The following is a 25,941-nucleotide window of genomic DNA, read 5'->3' on the forward strand; positions in this document are numbered from 1 at the left end:
GCCGTGGGTGCAGCGGCACAGGCGGGTCTGCGCGGCGCACGAAGCCAGTTAGTTGGGGTCTAACAATGGCCGCTCTACGCCTCTGAGACTGGGCACACACGGGTGCCCGGGAGAATTATGGGGTCTTTGGGGTGAGAAACGCCAGTGGTGACCTCAGGGCAGAGAGGCCAGTGGGGAGGGGGAGGGGCTTTTCCTGTAGGAACAGGGATGCCGTTAGCCGGGGGCAGGGACACGGGATGTGTCCTCTGTGCCGCTCCTCTGTCTGAAACAGCTGGTGCTTCGTTGAAAAGGTCCGACAGCGAGGCCCGTTCACCTGCCTCGCCTGCCCTCGCCCACCCCAGCCCGGAGGCCAGTGGGCCCTGCCCTCGCCCACCCCAGCCCGGAGGCCAGTGGGCCCTGCCCTCGCCCACCCCAGCCCGGAGGCCAGTGGGCGCCGGCCCCGAGGCTGGCTCTCCCGGGACCACAGACTCACAGGAGACGGCAATGAGGGGTGCAGGGGACAGGACCCACAGCCTGAGGCCCCCGGGAGCTGGAGGAATAAGCCAGGGCATCATGTCCGAGGGGAGGAGGGGGGCAGACGGGCAGGGCACTGGCCTGCTTGGCGAGGGCCGGGGCACCCGCTGCAGGGCCTCGGCCTCCCAGGCCATGTCCCTGGCCCCGCCCCGTCAGGGCCCCTGGGGTCTGCAGGGGTGGCTCTGGCGAGGCCTCCAGCCTGCGGCAGCCTCCGGGGTGTGGGCTCGGAGGAACAGGAGTGGGGGTGCCAGCAGCCCACAGCCCAGGACACCCATGGGGGGCATCTGGCCAGCAGGACTCAATGATGCTTAGGTCACTGCCCCACCGCCCCCACGCCCCTGGGGACAGCGGCCACAGTGGCTTTCCGTGGACGTGTGCCAGGAGGTGCGTCTGATTAGAACACTGTGACATTGGCCGTGAAGTGGCCATTGTCAGATGTTCCACCAACTGAAATGCCCCCCCCCCTCGCCCCCAGTTCACTGTACCCGTCGCGTGCCAGGGCCAGGGGCACCGGGCCCACCAGGGGGCCGAGGCCCAGGGGTGGCCTCATCTCTCAGACACTTGATGAACGGGACCCAACCCCAGATCACGGCACAACCAGGCTCCCGTCCCTTCCTCCCCGGGCCTGTGTTGAACGGGCCTGGAGGCCCCTGAGGCTCGGCTTGGGGGGCGAGTGAACGGGCAGGAGAGGAAGGGGAGCGCCAGGACCACAGAGCCAGGGGTGGGGAGCCGTGGGGAGGCCCGGGGTCCGGCCACCAGGGGGAGGGGACAGCGGCTGTGGCCGCAGCAGCCTCCTCCCGAGGCGAGGACGGTCCCGCCGGCCCGGCCCGGCCCAGCCCAGCGAGCGGACGCGTCTCCCCACAGGCTGATCTGTGAGGACAAGGAGGGCGGCCTCTTCACCGTGACCCTGTTTCGAAAAGTGATCGACGATTTCAAAGCCAGAGCCAAAGAGAACAAGTAAGTGCGGGCGGGCGGGCTGGGCCCCGCGCCCCCGGGGGCGGGAGCGGCTCCGTGACGGCCGGCCTCTGTGTGCCGGGTTCAGGTTCACGGTCCGAGAATTTTACTATGACGAGAAAGAGATCACTCGGGAACGGGAAGAGATGGCCAGGCTGCTGACGGCTAAGAAGCAACAATATGTGAGTACGGGCCACAGGCCGCGGGTTTCCGGGCAAGATGGGGACAGAGGGCCCTGCCAGTCCCCGCCTCTCAGCTCCGCCGTCCCCACGCCCCTGGGCACCCCCCACTCTGCCCCCCCCCCCCCAGGAACAAGTGCTCTCCTGGGGCAGCCAGAGCAGGGTTTGGGGGGTGACAGCACAGGTCATTGTGGAGGTAGCACCTGGGCAGCTCCAGGCGAGGTCTCCCCGAGCCCCGGCACTGCCCTCCCGGGAAGGGACTGGCTCCGTTGTCGCTGAGAAGTCGGGGCGCTGAGAGGGTGATGAGCAAGGCCCTGGGAGAGGACCCTACCTGGGGCCTCTGAGGTCGAGCAAGGCAGGCCGGCTGCAGGCAGGGCCCCGCCCGGGAGGTGAGGCCAAGGTCACGCGGCTGCCCTTGGCGGTGTGAGTTCCAGGTGTGATGTGCCGCCTCCGTCCCCAGCACCTATATTTACCCTCGCTGTGCTTTTAGCAAAGAGGGGTGCTCCCCCCGAGATTCCCGACAACGGCCACTCGGAAACTTTGAGGGCAGCCGAGCTCAAGAGGGAGACCAGACTTCCATGTTTGAGCGGGGATGCTCCCTCCACCGCTCTGTAAAATGGGCGCATTCCAGACGGGGTGCCCTCGGCTGTGGAGCCTCGTCGGGGTGGGGTGTTTCGGGTCCCCCCCCCCCCAGTCCTGGCGGGAGGGCTCTGGGAGCACCCACCTCCATGCAGGGGGGAAGAATGAGTGGAGTGTGCTCGCTCTGGCCCTCAGGAGGAAGGGCCGTGTGCAAACACAGAGCCGCAAGGGCGTGCGAAGCCACAAGGGCCTCTCCTGCGGCCGAGTGTTTACCCCGAGCCTTCCTGACGGCGGGCCGGGCGCCCCGCACATCTGGCCTGACCTCTCTGGGTCAATGGCCTTCTTTCCCCCAAACTATTTTATTACTGATTTCAGAGAGGGAGAGGGAGAGGGAGAGAGAGATAGAAGCATCAATGATGAGAGAGAATCACTGATCAGCTGCCCCCTGCACGCCCCACACTGGGGATCGAGCCGCAACCTTGGCATGTGCCCTTGACCAGGAATTGAACCCTGACCTCCTGGTTCATAGGGCGACACTCAACCACTGAGCACACCGGTCGGGCTCAATGGCCTTTTCAGCGGGACTCCAGACAGGCCGCCCCGCAGGAGTGAGCACCAGCCATGGGGCCCCCGAAATGGGGTTCTCAGAGCCCCTCTGGACTGGCCCAGGCCCTGTGAGAGGCCATGGGAACTGAGCATAAAAAATACCCCACAAGCATAAACACACGTGCACACGAATGTGTATAGACGTGTACCCTGAAGGGACGCACACACTTTGCAGATCCTCTGAGACAGGGCTGAGCTGGAGCCCTGGGCCCCGAGGCCTTAGGCCCCTGCACCTAGGCACCCACGCACCCAGGCACCCACGCACCCAGGCACCCAGGCAGGAAAGGTGTTCACCACCAGAGCTGAGACCCAAAGGGGTGGCGTCTGAACCTCAGCCCTGCCACCTGGGAGCACTCCCGAGGTCTCTCAGTGTCCGGACGGGAGCCAGGTAACAGCAGCTCCCACAGGTGTCCGGGCCGCAGGTCCCTTGGCACCCACCCGTGCGCTGGCACAGACCCCCCGAGGACCCAGGTGACTGACACCCGAGCCGACACCTGCGCCCGGGTCTCGGGTTCCCAGCGGTGCTTTTTCACGGTGTAGACTTCGGCCGGCGCGGCCGGGAGCCCTGCCAGGGCCTCGGGGAAATGGAGCTCGGAGGGAGGCACGAACTCGGAAACACTCGGTCCCTTCCGAGGCTCTCGCTGTGCGCCAGGGAGCGGGCGACAGCGGGCCAGCCCGCCCCGCTCCTGCAGACTCTTACCCTTCGCCTGTTGGGAGGCGGGCGTGAGCAGCACCCGGTGTCTTTCTGGCGACGTGTCAGCGGAAGGGCCGGGCGGGGTCCCGGGTGCTGTCAGGGATCACAGGTGGGAGTCCCCCGAGCTGCCCGGCCTTGCTTAGGGGGGCAGGCCCTGACCCGGGCAGGCGGAGGGAGCGATGTGTAATCCCAGCCTCTGCCAGAGACGGCTCTTTCCCGGGAATGTGGAACCAAAGGAAGGCTTTCCCACGCCCGGCCGGGGCGGGGCACAGACGGGGCCACACCTCCAGCCCTGGGGGGTGGGCGGCACCCCGGAGCCGCCTTCCCTGCAGGCGAGGAGAATCGTTTGTTTCCGATCCGCGTCTCCTGAAAGATTAATGAATCGTTTCTGTGCCTTTAGCAAACTTCCTGTGTTGCTCTTAAAAAGGGACCACCCACCTTCCCGGACCACAAGGTTAAGGTAACCCCGCTAGGTAACCCCGCTAGGCCCGCTGCGGGGCACAGCGACAGAGAGAGAGAGAGCGAGGGCGAGGGCGAGGTAAGCAGCCCCTGGGAGCCCTGGGGTCCCCGCTCGCATGTCCGCGCCAGCACGGTGTCAGGAGCGATCCCTGCCTTTCTGTTCTCTCACGCGGCTTTGAGGCCTTCAAGGAGCCCAGAGTGGAGCCTTCCTCCTCATCTGCAGGGCCTCTTTGGGGGGCCCCACCCCCCGACAGTGGACGGTGCTTATGGCCAAGGTGCCTCTGCTCTGCCTGGAGGTGGCGAGCTGGTGACGGGCAGGCCCTGCGGGGGGCAGGCGTGGGCGGGCAGCTCTCCGTCCTGCCCGGCGGGACCCACTCCTGACCTCGGTGGCTCAGAGCCTTTGCTGCGAGACTTGAACTCGCCCCGATGACCGGCCACCCCAGCGTTAGTGACCCCGCACGCCCTGGGGCTTGTGGTCATGGCGTGACGCGGGGGCCGGGCAGCACAGTCGGAGGGAGGCCCTGAGCTGCCCGCCGAGAGCCTGAGGTCAGGGGCTGCCCAGCGCCCGCGGCCCGGTCTGAGGGGGCCCCACGCATGTGCCGGTGGCTGGCCGCTGAGCTTCCCGGCCCCAGGCCCCCCGGGGAGCGTGGTCCCGGGCCTCGCCCGGGCCTCGTGGGCCGACTCGCTGCTTCCGCTGCCCCCGGGCGCTCCTTCTCAGCTCAGGGCTTGCTCTGTCCAGCCTGCCTGGAGGTGGTGAGCTGGTGACGGGCAGGCCTCTTGGCTCGGGTCGGCGGAGGGGCCGAGGGTCACGGCTCCCCTGTCTCTGCAGGGCCCCCTGCTGCGCTGGCTCAAGGTGAACTTCAGCGAAGCCTTTATCGCCTGGGTGCACGTCAAGGCGCTGCGAGTGTTCGTGGAGTCCGTGCTCAGGTTGGTCGGGGGAGGCGCCCGCCGGGCCGTCCGGGGTGGGGTGGCCGGGAGCAGCAGCTCTGGGGCCATGGTGTCCCCTCCAGCCTCCCCAGGGCCAGGACTTCGGGGTCCAGTAAACCCTCCCTCCGCCCCGAGGCCCCTGCTGCCCGCTGCTCTGTCCCTTTCCTGCCAGCCTCGGGCAGTGCCTCCTGGTCTCCCCGCTGGCTCCCCCACCCCCCGGCCGCTAGGCGCCAGGGCCCAGGGCCCCTGCAGAATGCCAGCCCCTCTCACACCTTGACCTTAGAGCTCACCTCTCAAGGCCCCAGGAAAGGAAAACCCAACCAAACAAACCACCAGCACCCACACTTCGGACGCCTCTTTTTAAAACAAAAGCGAAATAGATTTTAGAAACGACAGATGAGCACAAGCAACGAATAGCATCCCCTGCAGCCTGAACCCCGAGAGAAAAGGGCTCAGATACAGTTAGTTCTTGGCGGTTTAAATGTGCACATGTGCATATTCCTCTGTGTTCATGGAAGTGGAATCCAACGGGGACTCTTTCTGAAGCCTGCTCTCTGGGTGCTGGAACATGTGCCGGGTCGTGAACACATCCCGAGGTGCCCCTCCAGCCCCCGGACCCCTGCGGGGTCCCTGGGCCCTCCCCGCCAGCACTGTAGGTTGCCCCAGGTCCCCTCCCACCACCCCCTGGCTGGCCAGCCCGACTCCTGCCCAGGCTCCTGCGCCTCGGGGTCCCGCCCTCCTCCCGGTGTAGGTCTCTGCGGAGGTGGCCCCCGCCCTCCCAGCCCCTTCCTCCAGCGCCCTCTCTGCCCGTGCTCAGTGTGGACTCCGTGGACTCCGCCGCTCCCTCTCCCTCACGTCCTGCCCCCGCGCCTCCACCCACCGCACCCTTTCACAGGCCTGCCCAGCCTGCCTTTGCTTCCTCTCCCGCTCTCTCCCGCCTCAGCTTGCCCGGCTGTTGCCATGGGCTCCTACTTGGTTTGGCCCCCAGTTCATCCTCCCCGTGGCTGCCAAGGCGGTTTTGTCCAAACGCAGACGGAGCTGACCCTGGCTCCTCGCCCTCCCCGTCTCAGAGGCTGGCGTCTGGCGATGAGCCCACCGGCCCTGCTGCGCGGTGACCAGCGTCCGACGCAGCTGTGCGGCTGAGCACTGTGAAAAGCCACGCTCAGAGCCCGTGCCGTGGGGAACGTTCCTCGGTCCCACGCCCACCCGTACTCAGGGCGAATAGTTCCAAGTCTCCGTGTCCCCAACTGGGATCATTTACACCTAAGATTCTGCAACTTGCTTTTTTCCTCTGCTCTGTCTGTGTAGAGCTACCAGGTCCTTTTTAAAAATATATTTTCATTGATTTCAGAGAGGAAGGGAGAGGGAGAGAGAAACATCCATGATGAGAGGGAATCATCGATCGGCTGCCTCCTGCATGCCCCACACTGGGGACCGAGCCCACAACCCAGACATGTGCCCTGATCAGAACCGTGACCTCCTGGTTCCTAGGTCGATGCTCAACCATGAGCCACAGCGGCCAGGCCTACTTGGTCCGCTTTAAAGGCCTTGTCACTTCCCAGCCTATGGAGAGATGAACACGTGCATTAGAGCAGCCGGGAGCCTCCGCTGGCCTTTGCCTCATCGGTGCTTGCCGCTCTGTCTTTCCCAGATGCTGTTTTGACCGTTTCCTCCCCTGGCAGCCCAGGGCGGGCTGGGGCTCGGGCCTCACTGCACAGAGTAGGTGCTAAATGACAGTGGACAGAGTAGCATCCAAGTGAGGACGCGCTAGTTCACCTTCAGGGTCAGTGAGCCGGGTGGTCAGCTGCATGGACCGGAAGGGGCCTCAGGCGGGGCTGTGGTGGGACTGCTGAGGGGCCGGGGGCTGGAGCCTTGGCCAGGACCCTGAGTGCGGTCTCAATAGGAACACGTTAGGGAATCATCCATGACGACTGATGTATGGAGTTCACCTAGGGAGGGACCCCCAGCATTTAAGGAGTGGCGGCCGAGAAGCCCCTGAGGAAGTGAGACGGGAGAGGGTGCTGGAGGGCCAGGGAAGGGAAGCTTCAGGTGCCAATGGCCCTGGTGTGAGAAGCTAACGGTAAAGGATGACTGAGTGGCACAGATCATGGTGACAGGACTCTGGACACTGAAGTTTGGGACAAGAGTTGTAGGGAGTTGAAGTTTTTGTTTGGAACAGGGCAAGATGGCGATGTAAAGGGGAGGCGAAAGGCTGGACCCTGCAGCAGTGAGGGGGGCTCCAACGATCCGGTGGGGTGCAGGGGGAGGGAGGCCTGATGCCTGGTTACACGGGACGCAATGACAAACAGCCCACTTTCTGCAGCTCAGATACATTTCAGTATTTCGGGGTACATGGCATCAGCAGCCAGAAGTGAAGACTGGGAAAGTGTGGGAGCCAGGGGGCAATTTACGGACACTGGGAAACAAAAACTAGGGAATATTAACAGATTTCTGGCCACACGAATCGCTGCGCGTCGGGCAAGTCCAAGGGTATTATCCACGTGCGGACTTTGGCAGCCAGTGCGGCGACAGGAAGGCGCGTGGTGATGAGTATGGAGCCAGGTGTGCAAAGTCCATTCTTCTGCCCACAGGAACTCGGCAGAAGGAACACGCTTGATCCACCAGCTGGGTTTCAGGGCCGTGCTTGGGTCAGAGCAGTCCCAAATTGCCTGTTCCCCCCACGCACTCCCCACCTAGTGGCCACCGTGGCTGTGCTGACCTCTCGCTCTCCAGTCAACACCATCACTGTCAGAGCAGGTCGGCGTGTTGTGTGACTTTTCTAGCCAACCCTGGCTGAGCTTTCCTTCCTCCAGCTGTGCTGGCTGCGGCTCTCCATCAGAACCCGCCCTTACTTCCCGTCCAGCTCCCTGTCCCCACACTTGCCTCGGAGTAACCTACTCTCACCGCTTGTCTGTCCGGGAAGGTACGGGCTCCCCGTGAACTTCCAGGCTGTGCTCCTCCAGCCGCACAAGAAGTCCTCCACCAAGCGTCTGCGCGAGGTCCTGAACTCCGTCTTCAGACACCTGGACGAAGTGGCAGCTGCCAGCATGCTGGACGTAGGTATCCGGCCCGGAAACGGCGCCCGTCTGCAGCCTCTCCACGGGGTGCAGCCGCCCCACATGGTGCTTGCCAGACTATCGTGAAAACCTCCATTTCACCAGTAGGGAGGCGTAAAGGCTGTGTGTGTGTGTGTGTGTGTGTGTGTGTGGTGGGGGAGGATGAGGGGAGGCTGTGCAGGGCAGAGCATCCGGTCAGTGTCCAGAGCTTCCTCCAAAATGTACAGCTAAAACCGGAAACTCGGTGGTGCACTCAGAACAGGACGCCTTTTTTGCAGGCAGCTGTGGACATCCCTGGGCTGCAACTCAACAACCAAGACTACTATCCTTACGTCTACTTCCGCATCGACCTCGGTCTTCTCGACTAGCACGCCGAGTGGGCGCCGCTCAGCCTCCTGCCCTGCGGACGGCGTGACGGACACTCCTGTCCCTCCGCAGAACAGTTCGTCTCCTACAGGACTTAGATTTTCAGAGAAATTGCTCGCAGAAGTTGCTCACAGTTGTATTTATTTTTTGTAAGTTACAATAAAGAAGTGCTCGGTCCTTCCAGTGGGCTCTTCCCTTACACCCTGACATGACCCACACCTCCCTTTTCCGAACGTCTTACATAGATGGGGACTGCTTAGAAGGGCCACCTGCTGCTCGTGTCCTGGCTTAAGGGACGCTGTGAGGACTTGGTAGCAACACTGAAAACCGCGCGCTAACTGTACAACCAGCTGCGTCCCCCGCCGTCGCTGCTGCTGGCCCGGGCGCCGTGGGGCCTGCCTGTCGTCCTCCACGTGAGCCGCTCTCCACTTCCCAGGCCCGGGAGCCTGGCTGCGGCCCCGGGAAGTGTGTGCGGTGCGGGCGTCCAGGTGGCGCCATCCCCGCACGTTCTTAAAAGGAAAGACATCAGGGCCAGACCGGCACCACCATTTCCACTCAGTGGCTAACATCAGACTCTGAAAGTGTGACTGGACACTGATTTCATACATTTGTTGGCATTGTCCAAAATATTATTTTATTCTTTCATGGAAAAGCCATTAATATTCAAATGAAAGAATCACATTAAAAAACCGACTAAGAAACAGCCTCCAAAAACACCCAGCAGCAGTCAGGGAGGGAAAGTGTTTCAACAGCCCAGCGGTTTTCCTCAAAGTGGTACTTGACGGAACACCACCCAATCCACTGGCGACAATTCACAGAATTTTCCATTGTTTTCTTGAGATGCAGAAGTTGCTGTTGCAGTGTCCCATGACCTATCAAGCGCTGCTTCCTGGTGACAAGGCCCGGTCGATGGCCTGACGGCAGAGGACATCCCTCCACTGCTGGCAACATCTGCTCCCAGAAAAGAAGCCGCAGGCTGTGCTGAGCCTCACAACTCGTCTTTCTCCAAGTCGTCCAGCTCCACGTCGCTGAGATCAATGTCGTCTTCCACAGGAAGCTGCAAAACAGGAACCACGTCAGGCCCGCAGGCAGGCGCAGGCGCAGACCAGGCGGCCCGGGAGCTCGCAGCCGCCGCTCAGAGGAGCAATGACTCCGAGCCGGTGCGGACCCCACCGCCAGCTCCTGGTCACCCAGGTCTACGCGGCAGCTGGCTGAGAAGCTGAGAACACGGGAACACGGATTTACTGGACTCTGCAGCCTGGCCGGTCGAGGAGGGTGGCAGAACATAAACGCTCATTGCAAAGCCGTGCTTCACCTTTCTGTACGGCAGGTGCATGAATGCAAGGTGAACGCTCACTCCGGGGGATGTCCGGAAAGCAGCCCCCTCACGGCACTATCTTGGGCGTCTATGTTACGAGCACCCAATGCCACGGAGCCCTCGTTCACAGGGAGGACGGGGCGAGCGCTCCTGAGAGGGGCCTCCCCGAGGCTGTGCCACCTGTGGTGTCAGGCGAAGGCTTAGGTCCGACGGGAAGGATTTGGTTCACAAGGAGCAAAGACGCGCAGGGATCGGGAAGGGCAAGAGGACGGAGTCCCCGCCACGAGTCCTGCGCACGCAGCCTCCCGCCCCGCCCCGTCCCGGACTCACCTCGCCATCCTTGCCGTCCCAAGGCTCTCGGGTGCTGATGGCGGGGAAAGCCCCCCCTCCTACAGGTGCTGTAGATCCTCGCCCAAAAGAGAGCTCCCTTGGGGGAAACAGCCAAAAAGCGCAGGCGTTAGCGGGGCTGCGGTGCCTGGGGGGACAGCTGTAGAGGATGGTCTGCCGGATGCTCAGCAGACTCCCCCCGGGGCTCCTGGGACACGCCAGGAGCGGCGCTGCCTTTTTAAGCAGGACCACCCACCAGGCCTGGAACCCTGCGGCTCGGCGTCCGACAGAGCGGCTAATTTAACAAACAGCACGTGTATTTTGCTAAAATACAAATTCTGTAAAACTACCCAGGCTGAGAGCTTAAGCCCCAGAAAGGCTCTGAAAGACGGCAGTTCCATTCCTCTCCCCGGTCCCACGGCGAGCAGAGGCCCTGCCGTGAACAGGAGCCCCGACTCCGCAGGCCTCCCGCTGACCGACCCGCGGACAGCGCGAGCACTTCCCTCGCCGCTCGGCTGCAGGGAGACACGAGCCCTGCCTGGGGCCGGCGCCGAGAGACCATCCCCGGGAAGACCACAGGCTGAGAAACGGCCGCTGTGAGGAGCCCCCGAATGTGCTCTGGTGAAGGGCCCTGGAAGGTGGGCCTGGAAAACCCCAACGGGTACGTTTCCTGTGGGCGCTGGACACCGCCATCTGCACCGTTTACAGTGCACACGGTTCTAAAACAACTGCACTCTGAAACCAATGCCCAGAAATGGAAACCGTATCATCTGGGTCAGGTACAGAGCACGCTCGGGTGGGAATGGGGGAGACAGGCTCTTCCGCCCACGAGACCTTCCCCAGAATCAGGAAGAAAATCAGGAAGAGCCCGGTATCGACTGCACAGAATGCCGAGGGGACCGGAGAACAGGGAAGGATGAGCACCAGCTGCTCCTGCAGAATATTCCCATGGAAAAGAACAACGCACAGGAAGGAAACGGAAAAGCTCAAACGTATAAACCTCTAAGTCTCCAATGTCAAGTACAAAATAATTCCACTTACTGCCTGTTCTACATCAACCCAGCTTCGAATCAAAACCCACAGCAAAAACAGACAAAACAAAAACAACTCAAAAGGGCAAAAAAGTTACCTGAGAAACTCGTTAATGCCTTGCTCACTGAAAGACCCTTTCAGAAGAGCGAACTTCATCTTGCGCGCGTTGATGGCCGCCATGGCGGGGTAGCCAAACCCTCCGATCCCCAACGCGTTCTCCAGCTCAGACTGCGCGCCAGCCTCCGTCCACAGCCACCTGGGAAGGCAGACTGGTTTCAGGGCAAAGGCCCCTTTCGGTTCAGTTAGATCCTAACTGGCAGATCTTGATTAAAGAACAAAGATTACACTTCAAATATTTTATGGATGAAATAAATAAGAACAAAAGGTATGTTTTAAAAATAATGTATTCTCTATGTGCTCCTGAGTAATGCCAGTTCCTCCTTCAAGTTTCCTAAACCCCAACTCCACAAGTCCCCCAAATGGACTGGTCTACCTATAAGACAGTTCCCAACCCCACCCTCCGTCTCTAAAACATTGTCCACGCAGCCTCGTGAACGTTCTGTCTTTGTTACCAATATCATTTAGGTAATTATGTATGCATCATTTAGGCAGTTATAACACATGTAATAACTACTTTTTAAAAAGTTATGGATATGGCATCATTATCCAATACATAGAATGGTGCAAAAGTAGGTTTACAGCTGTTCACATGGATGATATACAATAATTAATAAATAATGCAAGAATAAACTGTTTCACGTCCTCACAAGTCTAAACCTATTTTGCCCCACCATGTATAACAATGTTCAACCAACCTGGCCGGCATGGCTCAGTGGTTGAGCGCTGACCTATGAACCAGGAGGTCACAGTTTGATTCCTGGTCAGGGCACAGGCCCGGGTTGGGACTCAGTCCCCAGTGTGGGGCGTGCAGGAGGCAGCTGATCAGTGATTCTCTCTCATCACTGATCTTTCTATCTCTCTCCCCCTTTTTCTTCCTCTCAGAAATCAATAAAATATATTTAATTTAAAAAAATGCTCAACCAAATTTCTATACTTAACTTCTACAAAGGTGAAAATGAAAAACTACAGAAGGCGGCCTTCTCTGTCGGGCACACAATACATGCTAGCTGAACTAACAGGAAGTACAAAGCATAGTGAGGTGACAGCAGGGGGACGGACGGCAACCAAGGATGAGGAGGAGAAGCCGAAAGATAAAGGGAGGGAGACAGAGGCTCCTTTGTTTTAAAACTGTGTCTAGGTCTGGCCGTTGCAGGGGAGGCTACGGAAGCACCTGTTTCCTCCTCATCTAGCCTTCGAGGCCATTCTAGAAGTCAACTATGTTACTAATTACGCTTTTGCTTGCTAGCCTGGGACGCCAACCACCATCTAAACTACAATTCATATGAGAAAATGTGACAAGTAATTGCCTGATAAATAAGAAACCTGTCTTACTTCTCTTCTTCCTAAATGACACAGACATTGGAACCCATCCTAAGAAACCAGAGGGAGCCACACCTCTCAGGAAGCACCAGCCTCTCCTGCCCAAATGACAGGGACTCAGTTCAATCACTCACCCCCACATCTTCTTCTTGTATTTGTCTGCCAATTTCAGAAGAACTTCCAAATAAGAATTTCTGCCTGCGGCTCCTGATTTAAACAAACAAACAAACCATGTAAAGACACACATAACGGAGTGTGCAGCACCGATGGCTTTAGAAAACGTGCTCGGAGCAGCGAGTGTCTGTTCGTCGTACCCGTGTCAAGAATGTGGGGCAGGACGGCCACCACACACAGCTGGTGATCCTCACACGTCTTCTTGGCGACGTCCTCACTGATGATCTGGGACCGGCAGACGGGGACAGAGACAAAGACTTAGCACCATCCCTTCCGTTACAGAGCAGAGCAGGAGTCTCCCAGTGACGTCCTGCTGCTCCAGAGCCACCACCAATCACGCTTCAGAGGCTCCGTCCGGGTCCTCAGCGGCTAAGTGGGGGTGCCGAGAACGCGCGCAGTCTCTGCAGTCAGAATGCGGGGCGCCGCCTGGCTCTGACACTTAACCATGTCACATTTATGCGCATCACATATTTATATGAATTTGCAGCTCCCTGTGCCTCAGTTTCCTCATATGTTAAATGGAGATTAAAAATAGTATTTACTGCTAAGTGTTCACATGAGAATTAAATGAGGAAAATCTACAAAAAGCAGAACAGTGCCTCGTACATAGTTCAGTGCTCAATAATGCTGGCTGTTGTTCTCAGAATGAGAAAGGAAAGATCCATTCCATTGCTGAGAAGCTCAGGTATACCTTTCTCACAGTGCAATTATCTTAGTGCTAACGCTATGAAAAGCAGCAATTTATCCGACAGGTTTTGCCCATTTGAAAGTACAGAAACACTTTGAAGAGGACTTTAAAGGAGAAGCTCCATTTGAAGAGAGGCCTACTGCCCCCTCCCGTCAGACGAAGGCGTCCCTCCCCGTGTGACTGGCCTGCTGACCTCGAGCAGCTCAGGAGGCGGAGCGTTATCAGAAAACAGGTCCAGCGCCCGGGAGACGATGTCGGATCTTGTCCGTCCCCCATCATAATCCACAGGAGACTCGCCTTTCTGGAATATCTTGATTGTAGGAAATCCCCTAATCTATTAAAGACCAAATGAGCATTTAGTAAGAAGCAAGGTAGTCTTTATGGTTTCTGAAACCACCTTCTGGGTAGTTTAATGTAACAAAAACATTCCCGGCCTGCAGCGGTGTCCAAGGATGACACACAGGTCTGTAAGGCGGGGGTTAACAGGCTGATTCAGACCCTGGATACACACGCAATGTGTCTGCTCTAGAACAAAAGGAAACTCCACAGCCCTCCGAACAACCTGTACGAGCTTAGGAAAGCTCAAGGCTCACGTGACGCCACAGAAACAGTGAAACACTGGGAGGGAAAGCTCCAACAACCGCCTGCCTTCCAGGTTCACTGCCTATTAGCTCGAACAGGGAAGTGGCTGGATTTCCTCATTACAGAAGGCTAAACAGCCCCTCCTGTCTCACACGCAGGCCTGGTGTTCTGGGTGAAGCCACAGTGAAAGGTGTGATTTCACAGAGAGAGCCTGATAACATACCCCGTACCGGCCGGTCAGCATCTGGTTGGCCGTGGCGTCCACAGCCGCGAGCTTCACCTTCCCTTTCGTTTGCTCTTTCACCTCGGTAGCTGCAGCGGCCCATTCTGGCTCGAGGCTGCGAACAATATCCTCATCTCAGCGCCAATGCTTTCACTGCGGGGCGGTTTCTGCCCGCCCAGGGACGTCACACTTGGAACACATGTTCAGCGTGGATTTGAGAGACATGATGCGGCCTTCCATTTGCTTCCCAGTCCTTGGTCACTCCCCCCAATTTGACTGCTTAGCTCTCTGTTAACCTTAGAAAAGCTGCCAGAGGAAACTCCTAGTACTAATACCAATGTTTATCGTTCGCTTAGAGTCAGAGCTTTTTGGGGGGAGATATTGGTTATATCTATGATCTGGTTCAGCTTTACAAAGGGAGTTACACACTCACTTATATGTGGAATCTAAACACACACACACACACACACACACACACACACACACCAAGTTCCTTGACACAGGGAACAGACTGGTGGTTGCTACAGGCAGGGGGCGGGGTGGGCGAAATGGACGAAGAGAGTAAAACAAAAACAGAAAACCCCAAAGCCAGCCCGGTAATTGTACTGAAAACTCTGTGACTTAAAAAAAGGACTTGGTTAAGAGCACTTACTTTTTGCAGTGTCCACACCAGGGGGCGTAAAACTCAACCATCCAAACGTCTTCACTGTCTAGAACATTCTTGTCAAAGCTGTCGTCCGTCAGCTCGATCACGTCTTTCTTACTTGAACTTTCACTTCGACCCTGTCATTGTAACATCAAACATTAAACTACACGGTGGCCAAAAGAACAGGATCCCTCTTCTAAACACACCGAGAACAAAATCGCCTCTACATTTTAACAATGCTATTTGAGTTTTTCTTTCAAGTACAAACGACTTTCTCAAATGAGGGACACTGTGGAATACTGTTTTTGCTGGGTAAACAATACTGAGTTTCAAACAGTTACCTGCAGTACATTCAGTAAAACACAACAGGTATCTAAATTCGGTCACTAGCTGTTTTTCTAAGAGAAACTTCAGCCTGGCTCCAAGAATCACCTTAACAACACTATTCTGACTCAGACTCCAGCTCACTGCTGGGTGCCCAGGATGCCGCACATCACTCCAGTCACTCCCTTTTCACCGTCTCTGCCGTTCAAGCAAAATAAAGGAACATTCCCCGCCCCTTTTCTCAGTGCTTTTCTTCAGTGCCGACCCGAGGAACCGGGAGCGTTGCTACCTTGCTTCTGCTGCCTGGCCCACAGCCCAGAGCTTGGGGACAGCCGCTCCTGCAGTGACCAAGCCGGAAATAAAGGCCAGAGCACTGAGAGGAGCAGAGGGCCCTTCATCTGCATTTATCAGTATCAGGAAGAACCCAATGCCCTTCACAAGATCATAAGCTCTGATGGTTAAACGTCACCTCACACACCAGGGCATCTGGCACAGCCAGCCACAGAGCAGGAACCTTTCTCCTCTTCCCTGAGCATGTATGTAGAATCTCCCAGCATCCGGCTCACTGCCCCCGATCTGGGCCAAGAGGGCACCAAATTCCACCTGTGCCGTCGATCTGGAGGAGCTGGCTCCCTCTCCTCTGTGCCATGTGAGAGTGGCCCGGTGCTCTCCCTCTGCGCCCACTCCTCCCCCAGCCCCGGGCCGAGGAGGGCTCTTTGGGGCTGGCTCTATGGGCAGGATACGCCGGGACTGGCTGGCTACCATGACGGTGGTTCTGAGATGGCCGAAGAGCAAGCTGGAGGGCTGACTCCCTCTGGGTCAGGGGACCAACCTCCTATTCTGTTTTAAGAGAAGCTCACCAATTTGCAGTATTTAAACAAGAAACCCATCTCCCGCAGGGGTGCACTCAGGCTTCACAGTCATCACACAGAAAAGCCGACACCCGGAGCCTTACTTGTCTTCCAGAGCTGTATCCCCTGCCCCCGAGGCGGTCCTTGACGAGCTGGCGCAGGGCACCGAGAGCGGCATCCACGATGGCGTCCGCAGTCCTGCCGCCTGCAGGGAGACAAGGCCATCATCAGATGAGCCATAACTTAAGCTTTAGCTACATCACGCCCGATACTTTTTATTAGGACCACGCACATGGCCCAACCTGGCAACTCTGATGGTCTTACCTGTGATGTTCTGCCTGTGAGATTTTAAATGAAATAGGACCATTGCATAGAACCCACAGGGTAACTAAAATAACATTTAGCTTTGAGAGTCTCTCCTCAGTTGCCTCAGTGACTAAGAGCAGATACTCACGATTTACCTATCGACAAAGCAGGGAGAGTTTGTAGTTACTTCTCAATAGTTTGGGAGTCTAAAAGCTTTAATACTCTAAAGCGCCAATGCTTTCACTGCGGGAAAAGTTTACAAGACCAAGGTTCATGGGCGAAATACTCCATAGTAACAGCAACAGACAGTTAAACGACTCTCAAACTACAAGCCTTCTTTCTGCCACATGGCTATGCTAGAGCCTTTCCTCCAGTGAGAGGCCGAGAGCTCACGGCAAGAAAACATTTGTAGCCCTGGCCGGTGTGCTCAGTGGTTAGCGTCGGCTTGTGCACCACCTTTGGTTCAATCTCGGGCCCATCAGGGAGTGTGCCGGAGGCAACCAATCGATGTGTCGCTCACTTCGATGTTTCTCTCTCTCTCCCTTCCACTCTCTCTAAAACAATCAATGGGGAAAATATCCTCAGGAGGATTAACAAAAAAAATAAACAAAAAACCAAAATCTTTATTCAACATCAAGTGCCTGTCAAGTACGAAGCAGCCAGTATTTTTTCGTTACAAAGAGAAAGACGAGGGAAGCACAGGACTTCATGGCGCTACCACCACAAAGGCCGTGTGGGCTAAGCGAAGGCGAAGCTAAGTGAATAACAAACCACTTCACCTGCACGACACCCATTTAGCTTCAGAACAACTCAGCAGAGGCGGGAATCGCTGTGCCCCTGCAGGGCTGAGGCAGCAGGCTAGCAAGTTACAGAACCCTAGTTTTCTCCTCTTCTCCCCCTACCTGCTCAAATGAAAATTCCAACCAGGGGGAGGAGGTAGCAAAGTCCTTACCCTGATAATCTTCTGGTCTGTTCTTGTTGGATCCAAAAATCTTGATGGTGGGGAATCCCTGCACCCCATACTGACCGCCGAGGGACTGATGCTTATCGGCGTCCACCGCGCCCACGCGCACTACCCCCTGCGGAGAGAGGAGAGGTCGGTCCACTTGCAGCTGAGCAGATGCCGCAAGAACCCATCCTCTGCTCCAGGCCAAGAAACAAGAGAACAAAGGGCTACACACACAGAACCAACCAGGCTTTCGTCTGGGAGACCATTCCCAAGAGGAACGATGAGGGAACACAAACGCGCCCAGGAAACAGAACTGACACAGACAACACCAAAATTAAAATGGACTTTACACCTTTGCTTCCTAGATCATTTTGGCATCAAAACAAGGGTTTTGAGCTTTAATATGCAAATTAGTTTCCTATTATGCATTCACTCATTAGCATGAACTGAAACATACACAAGTGAATGTGGACATCTCAAAAACTTACTTTTAATGCAGTTGCTACTTTCTTCCATTCTGGTGTTAACCGTTGGCAGTGGCCACACCTTTTAGGGGATAAAAACACAAATAAGGCAACAGTTAAAGTCTTTGATCCCCAATTCAAAAATCGCCCACCAACAGTCTACTGAGTGACAGGCCCCGGGGTGACGGCTGACAGAGAGTACAAGCATCAATAAAACAGGAACCTGAAGGAGCTCTCCTTCTTATGACTTTACTAAAATCCTGTTTCATCTCATAATTTTAAAATGTTCCCTAATTACTGCTCCATTAAATCCTGCTCAGTTTGAACCAACTCTAGCATTCCGGACTCGATACCGGAGACTAAACTTGAGCGTGGACCTGGTCAGGTGAGCCTTAGTGTGTGGCTCAGGCTGAACGGCAACGTGGCAGCTTCCACTTCTGAAGTGGAGGGGTCCTGCCTTTATCTGCTACACTGAACACTGAGTGAGATATTTCAGGAGGACGGGTAGTATGCTCCCGAAACTCAGCTTCATGGTCTTCATTTAATGTTAAAGGAAACATTAAAGCAATGGCGGGAAACCTTCCATCAGGCAGACCTGAAGCGCACCCACTCAGGGAGGATTTGCCCGACGATCCTGTGTGAGGCTGAAGGCACAGTTCACACCCGAGAGGACCGCTCTGGGTCTCAGGTCACCACGCAGCTCATCTGCAGGGGCACTGGCTGGAGTCGGGTCTGACAGCTCTGACAGCCTCCTGCGCATTCCGCACGCTTCCACTGACCGTCTCTATGCTTCTATTTGTTGGTTTTTTTGTTTTCATTAAATGTTTTAACTACATACTGTATTCTGACTATCATTGTTCACCATTAACTTCAACAGTAATTACATCTTCACCCCACGAGGGCTTTTCCAACAATGAAAGTAAAGCAAGACAGTGACTGTCCAACTAAACCAGGTCTTCTACTTACAGCCCTCTTCAAGAAACAATGGAGTCAATCCCGGCCCTTCCCTTCCCTTTGCCCAATTCTTTTCTAGTTTCCCGCCTGCCCCATCCTACTTACCTCACTGTAAGGATAAACCATCTTGAATTATAAGTTTCTTTTCCTTTTCTTCTTTCTTGCAACATTAGCTACTTCAACTCCTCCCACCCCGCCCCCTGCCCCCCCCCCCCCCCACTTGGCTCAATCTCCATGGCCTTTAATAAACAACCCTTTGTGGAGTCTCCCACGTCTACTTCTTCTAACAAGCAGTAAAGTAGGTGAACTAAAGGGCCGAACAAAATCGCATTTTATATAGCATTTTTTCTTCTAAAGCACCACAAGTAACAGACAACTATTTTATAACACTTACCATGGAGCAAAGAATTCGACAAGCCACAAACTATTACTCTGAATGACTTCTTGGTTGAAATTGGACGGCGTTAACTCGATTACGTCATCACCAGAGGAATACAGCCCGCTCGCCGTGAGGAAGAAGGTGCAGCTCACCAGACCTGGGGGACAGCCACCAGCAGCCCATCAGCAGCAGCTTCGTGCTGGGAGGAACCCAGGCGGCCAGTCTCTTCCACTGACCGAGGCCCTTCGCACGGAGGACTGCCAGGTCGGCGCCCTCCTAACCCGTGCCCCTGCCCTCCCTGCGGCTGTTGGAGCCCCTAGAATCCTCCTCCCACTGGCGCAGTCCACACTCTCATCTCCTGAGATGCATGGAAAACGATGTAAACGTTATTCTTAGTGCCTTCATGCTCTATCACCACCCTCTGAGGCAGCACTATTATTGCCATTTTATGGGCAAGGACGCTGAACACCTGGGGCTGCACTGCTGTGAGCTTGGTAACCCACCCAGCATTTAGTTCTGTGTTATTCGGTTGCCATATTAGCATGCTATCTTTACTAAGCCCCCTTTTAATTGAAGGAAAAAATAATTATTTGTTTCCCTACCAGACTGGGACTCTCTCAAGGGCAGTGACCATTTTAGTGCTTTTATTTCTACTACACCATCAAAGGGCACAGCACCAGGCCCTCGCGATGTTGCTGGATGAGCTTACGAGGATTTTCCATGCGACTAGTGGTACAAAGCGAATAGTCTATTGCGTTGCGGCGTAGTTTAGCTACACGGTGGACCAAGTGTATTTTTGTTAGTTACCCTAGGACCGGGGTTGGCAAACTCATTAGTCACAGAGCCAAATATCAACAGGACAACGACTGAAATTTCAGAGCCAAATTTTTTAAACTTAAGCTTCTTCTAACGCCACTTCTTCAACATAGACTTGCCCAGGCCGTGGTATTTTGTGAAAGAGCCACACTCAAGAGGCCAAAGAGCCACATGTGGCTCGCGAGCCGCAGTTTGCCGACCACGGCCCTAGGACCTCAATGCAATTTATAACAACTGTATTAAAAAAAAAAAAAAAAAACAAGTTCTGAACTAACTTACAAATATTTTAAGAACTCAAGTCTTTTAAATTGGTAATACTATCAAAATTTCATCTCCTCCTTTAAAATTCATATACAACTTTGTTTTCTAACTGCATTGTTTTACACTTCCAGAACAATGCTAAGTAAGAGGTTGTTCTTGATTTTAAGAGGAATATTTTTCCATATGCATGGTGCTGGCTTTTGAGTTGAAACAGATAAACTATGTCATTAATGAAATTTCTATTACTGCCTTTTCAGCATCTATGAGAATTATCATATAATTTCTTTTAATCTGCTGATAAAAGGAATGAAAATTGAGAGTGACCCGTCTTCTTAGGTAGTGCGTGTATATGTGCCATCTTAGTCACATTTTCAAATGGAACTTTTTAAAATAACTCCATGGTAAATTTCTTCTGGAATTAATTGTTCTATTAGTAAATATTCCACCTAATATTTACATAGCACTTTCAATTTCCAAATCACTTACAAACACACCAGAGCACTTGATTTCTCACAGCATTACTAACTGCAACAGAATCATCCTTACTCGTAAAGGGCAGAGTGAGGTCAAGGGCCCATCCACGGCCATACATAGAGGCGGCAGAGCAGCGCTCCGAGTTACAGGAGAGCAGGTCACATAGCCAAGCAAGGGAAAGGTGGGATGGGCAACAGTGACCAGTGGCACTGCGAGCTTACGGGGGGGGGGGGGGGGGGGGGGGGGGACGGAACCCGGCACTGGCTCTAACGACAGCCCCTGGGGCCCTGGCAGTGGGCAGTCACAGGAGATGGAGGAGGAGGAGGGGACAAGTTGGGGAAAACAATACAGACAACTGTCACCAAGCTTCAGTACAAAGAGCAGAGAACACAAGCAAATGTGGGTAGAAGGACGGTTTCTTTTTAAAGATGGGAGTGAACGAGCACGAAGGGAAGGAACACTAGTATGAGGTGGGAGGAAGGCTAAAGATAAAGAACGGGGAATCGTGGAACAAAATCAAATGCCCACGGTCAGGAGGAGGGCGGGAGCACACAGCCTGTGAGATGGACCATCCATCGGTGACTTCGGCCTGAAGAGGACTGTACAGCCTTTATTCCATTTCCGGTGGGAAAGGGTGAGTGTGAATGAAGAACAGGCCAACCAAAGTGGCTCCCTCGATGGCTGTGGTGTCCATTATGGGAGCCATTAGCCAGACATGGCTACCCCACACCGAGATGTGTTATGGGTATAAAAAGAACACTACATTTCAAAAACTTGGTAGGAAAGAAAAATTAAACATATCTCATTAATATTTTTTATATTGACTACATGCTGAAATGGTATTCTAGATATATTGGGTAAATAAATATATATTAAAACAAATCTCACTCATTGTTTTGCCTTTTTAATGTGGCTACTAGAAAATGTTTAATTTCATAAAGTTTGCATTAAAGTTCTATTGGCAGGTGCTGCTCAATATGTTTTTCAATGCTGCAGAAAAAGTGAAATAAAGCTTGATATATTTAGTGAAGCGAGTGAATTAAGAACCTAAGCAGACAGTCCCAATTCTAAATAAGCTTGAAAGTAAGACTGGGCCTGAAGAATCTTCTATGACAGTGGTCAGCAAACTGCGGCTCTTTGGCCCCTTGAGTGTGGCTCTTCCACAAAATACCACGGCCTGGGTGAGTCTATTTTGAAGTGGCGTTAGAAGAAGTTTAAATTTAAAAAATTTGGCTCTCAAAAGAAATTTCAATCATTGTCCTGTTGATATTTGGCTCTGTTGACTAATGAGTTTGCCGACCACTGCTCTATGAGAGCTACTGCATTTAAAGAAGTTTATCTTTTTTTTAAAGTCAATGTGCATTGATACTTGTTCAATACATGGAGTTCATTGTGAAATTCTCAAAAAATGGAAAAGCAAAAGAAAAGCCACCAACAGTCCCCCCTAGAATATTCTTACTGACATCTCTATGCAACAGAAGTCTAAAATTTTATTATTATGTATTTGTATAAATGGAATCCACCTATCTATATATTTATATTCCCTTCTGTAACCTTTTGTCAACTCAAAGTAAGTTGCAGATATCTTCTATATAATTATGGGTTACTTACCACCCCCCGAGGAACCAATTTTAATGGCTATCTCATGTTGCCAATCCACTACGGACAGAATTTGACTGTTTCCCATTTTTCACTATTAACAGGCCAATGCTGAAAATGCTGAAAATGCTTGTCACCTTTTCTCCACTCGAGTGAATGAGACTAGTTAAGAGAAAACCTTTCAGGGGGTCTGGGGAAATGGCTAACATTTTGATATATTTATCTGTCCAACTACTTCCCAGAACTGACATCTTAACCAAGAATAACACCTGTATGGCACTATGTGCCAGGCATTGTTCTAAACATTTAAAAACACAGCAACTCATTTCAGAACTCTATGTGGTATGTGCCATCATGTTCACTTTTAGGCCAGAAAAATGGAGACACGTACCTAAGGCCGTATACTTAGACATATAACATGGTTCTGTAACCCACATTTTTAACCAAAGGTCTGGAGACTGCACAAGCATAATCCCAAGGAGGGTGGCAGGGGAATTAGGTTCTTTCCTTTCTCAATCAGAACAGCAATCAAGACTGGACTATCCCCTTCAAGCTGAAGTCACCAAAGGGATGGCCCGTGATTTTACCTCGGGAATGTGCTTTCCGTCAAAGCACATACAAAGTGGCCACGCCCACTGACTGACACTCACTGTAACAGGGACTGAGGCTATTTATTTCCTACTAGAGGCCCGGTGCACGAGATTCGTGCACTGGGGAGTTGGGGGAGCTGACAGCAGTCAGACACCCTTAGTGCTGTGGCGGAGGCGGGAGCTCTCCCGCCACCACTGCTGCACTTGCCAACAGTGAGCCCGGCTTCTGGCTGAGCGGCACTCCCCGTGGGAGTGCACTGACCACCAGGGGGCAGCTCCTGCATTGAGTGTCTGCCCCTGGTGGTCAGTGCGCGTCATAGCGACCGGCTGTTCCGCAGTTCGGACGATTTGCATATTACCCTTTTACTATATAGGACTAGAGGCCCGGTGCACAAAATTCATGCACTGGGGGTGGGGGTGGGGTGTCCCTCAGCCCGGCCTGTGCCCTCTCACAGTCTGGGAGTCCCGCGATGGATCACCCCAAAGAGGGAGGCCCTGCCCACCCGCCACAGCCCACTGGTCGGTAGCCTGGGCCTCCCTCTTTGGGGCAATCGTGGAGCTCCCCGATTGATCGCCCCACCAGCCAGTGGCCTGGGCCTCCCTCTGCAAGGCGATCATGGGGCAACGGCCGGCCCCTGACCAATTGCATCGCACCCGCCTTGGCTGGTCTGGCACCAGTGGGTGTCATAGCATGGTCATCCAGATGGTCGTTCGACTGTTTGGTTGATTTGCATATTACGCTTTTATTATTATAGATCACATAGGATAGTGGGTTTGTCTGTCTTTAAATTTGACCCCATTCTCACAAGAGCCCCCCACCCCCAACACATGGCTATCCAATGGAAATGTCTTAATGATAGAGCCTTGAGCTCTAACCTCACTACACGGCAGTTTAACCTGGGAGGGTTAGAAGGAAATCAAACATAACACTCAGAAAGACAGGGTAAAGGATGTATACATTCCAACAGCAAAAACATAGCCAGGAACTACCCCACAGAAACCCTCAAGAAATCCAAAAACCCTGGGTCCCCTTATGATAAAGTAGGTCAATGCTGACCAATAGTGTTGTCACTCAAACTCACATCCCTTCCACTCCCTGATAATGAGCACCGATGGGAACCGGGAACCCCTGATGGGAACCCCGCACACCTGCGAGCAGATGGCTCCTCCCCAGCAGCTGAGGATGCTATAAATCCCCACCAGTACCATCTCATCCCACATCTGCCGGCGACGCTGCACGGACCAGAGCAGCCACCCAGAAAGCCAGCGGAGCGGGCTCCCCACAGGCTGATTTCATTGGTGAAAAGAATGAGCCTCAGCCCTTCCGAATCCACGTGTGGGCGCCTTTTAAACGGACCACACTCCCCCCATCTACTCCCTCTGCAAGGAAGACGGCAAATACTTGTGTCCTGTTTGCTCTCTGCAGACGTGTGTTAACTCACGAACGCCCAGAGCGGCCCTCTGGAGGACTCGCCCCCAGACACAGCCACGCCTGCGGGGGAGGGGCCGGGCTCAGACCCTGCGGTCGGGGTCGGGTGTAAGGATGGTTAGGGCGCCCCGGCCGGCCCGGGAGGCGCCCGGAGAAGGGCGGGGTCCCCTCGCCGTCGCTCACGTGGTCTTTGGAACAGGCATCCCCATCATCCAGGAAACCCGGGGCTCCATCTAGTTCTGAGAAGTGCGACCCCAATAAAAGTGCTCTCGCACCCTAAGACCAGCTTTAGGACGGCACTGCCCGGCATGCGGCGACGTCCAGGCCTGCGTTTTGGTATTTGTCTTTCTCGGAAGCAGGAGTTCCATCAAACCAGGGGCGAGGACAAGCGGCGTGAGGAGCCCGTGACCCCCCGTCCTCACTCGGGGCCGAGGTTCCCCTGGTGGCTGCAGCCCCAAACCCAGCCCCGGTCAGAGACCCGGCCAGGCCATCAGCGCCCGGCCGCCCGCCCGCAGCCCCGGCCTCCGCCTCCGCCCGGCCGCCCCTCCACCAGGAGCTCAGCGCGCGGCGCTCGGACCCGGGCTCGCCGCTGTCCCGGGGTCCCCGGCGCCCCGGGTGCCCCGGGTGCGAGCCCAGCCTCACGGACGCCCTGCACCCGCCCCGCTCGCGCACACGCACACCCCTGGGTGGGCTCCAGCCCCCGCCAAGGGCGCCCTCACCTCCCCACGCGCCCCGGAGTCCGCCCGGGCCCCGCACCTCCGCCCGAGGGCCCGGCGGGGGGCTCCGGCCACGGGCCCCCTTGACCGCCCTCCCGGACTGCCCTCTCACCCCCCGGGCTCCACAGCCTCCCCCGCCGCGTCCCCGCGTGGGCCAGGCCCGCGACCCCCCACCCCAGAGCGGGCCGGGCCCAGGCCACGCGCCCGCCCACTCCCCGGGCGGCGGACCGTCGTGGGGGTCCGGGGCCCCCAAACGGCTCCCCAAGACGACGAAGGACGCGCTCACCGAGCACCAGGCGAGCCATGCCGAGCGTCCGGGCCGCCGCGCAGTCCTGCCGCCGCCTCAGCTCCGCCGCGCCGCGCCCCCGCCGCCCCACGTCCCGCCCTCGGCCCGCGAGGCAGGCGCCGGGCGGCGCGGAGGGGCGGCCGGAAGGCGCTCGCCAAGCCGTGGCCGCGGCTCATTGGCCCCTGAAGGCTTCGCTCACTCGCGTGGCCAATGGGAGGCGGCCGGGTAGAGGTTACGGGTCTGGTGGGTGTGTTTTTTTAACGGGGGCGGGGCGAGCGGCGGAAGGAGGGACCTGGAGGGGGCGGGGCGGGCGGCCCCTTCCCTCCTTCCCAGGTGGCCCGCTCCTGCCGCCGCCCCGCCTGGGCTTTGGGGACTAGTTTGCGTCCAGAAGTTGGTTTTTCTTATTCCTGGGGCCCCTCTTCTCTCTGTACCCCGGCTTTGCCTCCAACGAGCCCCTTCCCAGCCCTGATGCATCCCTGGCCTCCCCACCCCTTACCCTCTTTGTCTCCAGGGAGGATAACTTTCTTTGGGCCTTGGGTGCAGCCAGGACCTTATCAAATGACATTGATCGTTCTTGTTCCCGGATGAGCATTCAGTCAAAAAACACATGCTAAGCACATACTGTATGCAACACACGTCACCTAGTATTCGTTTTGTTGAATGACTTTAAAAGTTTGTCTTGTCCCAGGCCCATGGGTGTGTAAGACCAGGTTCCCCGAAGTGGGGCTTAAGCTTCGGGGTTTTCTCCCTCGCCCTGGTGGATGGAGCCCTAGCAATGCC

General features: G+C 55.6%; 2 protein-coding genes across 8 annotated transcripts in view; one reads left to right on the forward strand and one right to left on the reverse strand.

Annotated features, from left to right (window-relative positions):
• The window catches only part of ATP6V1C2 (ATPase H+ transporting V1 subunit C2), a 29,443-nt gene extending 20,933 nt beyond the window's left edge, over positions 1-8,510 (forward strand). For 3 of the 7 annotated variants that reach the window (XM_054727866.1, XM_054727865.1, XM_008162415.3), the window contains 6 exons: positions 1,378-1,470; positions 1,556-1,649; positions 3,926-4,063; positions 4,814-4,911; positions 7,835-7,967; positions 8,246-8,510. In XM_054727866.1, coding sequence (XP_054583841.1) covers positions 1,378-1,470; positions 1,556-1,649; positions 3,926-4,063; positions 4,814-4,911; positions 7,835-7,967; positions 8,246-8,335 — 646 coding nt within the window. In that variant the 3' untranslated portion in view covers positions 8,336-8,510. The remainder of the gene's footprint in view (positions 1-1,377; positions 1,471-1,555; positions 1,650-3,925; positions 4,064-4,813; positions 4,912-7,834; positions 7,968-8,245) is intronic. The other 4 variants (XM_028140388.2, XM_008162416.3, XM_028140386.2 and 1 more) reach the window with 3 other exon arrangements.
• PDIA6 (protein disulfide isomerase family A member 6) lies at positions 8,458-25,286 on the reverse strand. The gene is made up of 13 exons (XM_008162414.3): positions 25,162-25,286; positions 19,006-19,147; positions 17,682-17,739; positions 17,197-17,323; positions 16,043-16,143; positions 14,770-14,900; positions 14,118-14,232; positions 13,506-13,646; positions 12,765-12,849; positions 12,585-12,657; positions 11,108-11,266; positions 9,982-10,078; positions 8,458-9,390 (listed from the first exon to the last, which is right to left on the reverse strand). The coding sequence occupies exons 1-13, from the start codon at positions 25,178-25,180 to the stop codon at positions 9,322-9,324; spliced, it is 1,317 nt and encodes a 438-aa protein (XP_008160636.1). The 5' UTR covers positions 25,181-25,286; the 3' UTR covers positions 8,458-9,321.
• Between the last annotated feature and the right edge of the window lie 655 nt (positions 25,287-25,941).

This window comes from Eptesicus fuscus, chromosome 16, assembly GCF_027574615.1.
Source record: "Eptesicus fuscus isolate TK198812 chromosome 16, DD_ASM_mEF_20220401, whole genome shotgun sequence".
Taxonomy (NCBI): domain Eukaryota; kingdom Metazoa; phylum Chordata; class Mammalia; order Chiroptera; family Vespertilionidae; genus Eptesicus; species Eptesicus fuscus.

What these genes read in the sequence shown, in the direction of transcription:
- PDIA6 (XM_008162414.3), bottom strand. An exon ending in CAGACCAGAAGATTATCAGG is followed by an intron (nt 16,144 to 17,196) that starts GTAAGGACTTTG and finishes GTCTCCCTGCAG; the next exon opens with GCGGCAGGACTGCGGACGCC. An exon ending in TGCTGACCGGCCGGTACGGG is followed by an intron (nt 13,647 to 14,117) that starts GTATGTTATCAG and finishes GGTCTTTAATAG; the next exon opens with ATTAGGGGATTTCCTACAAT.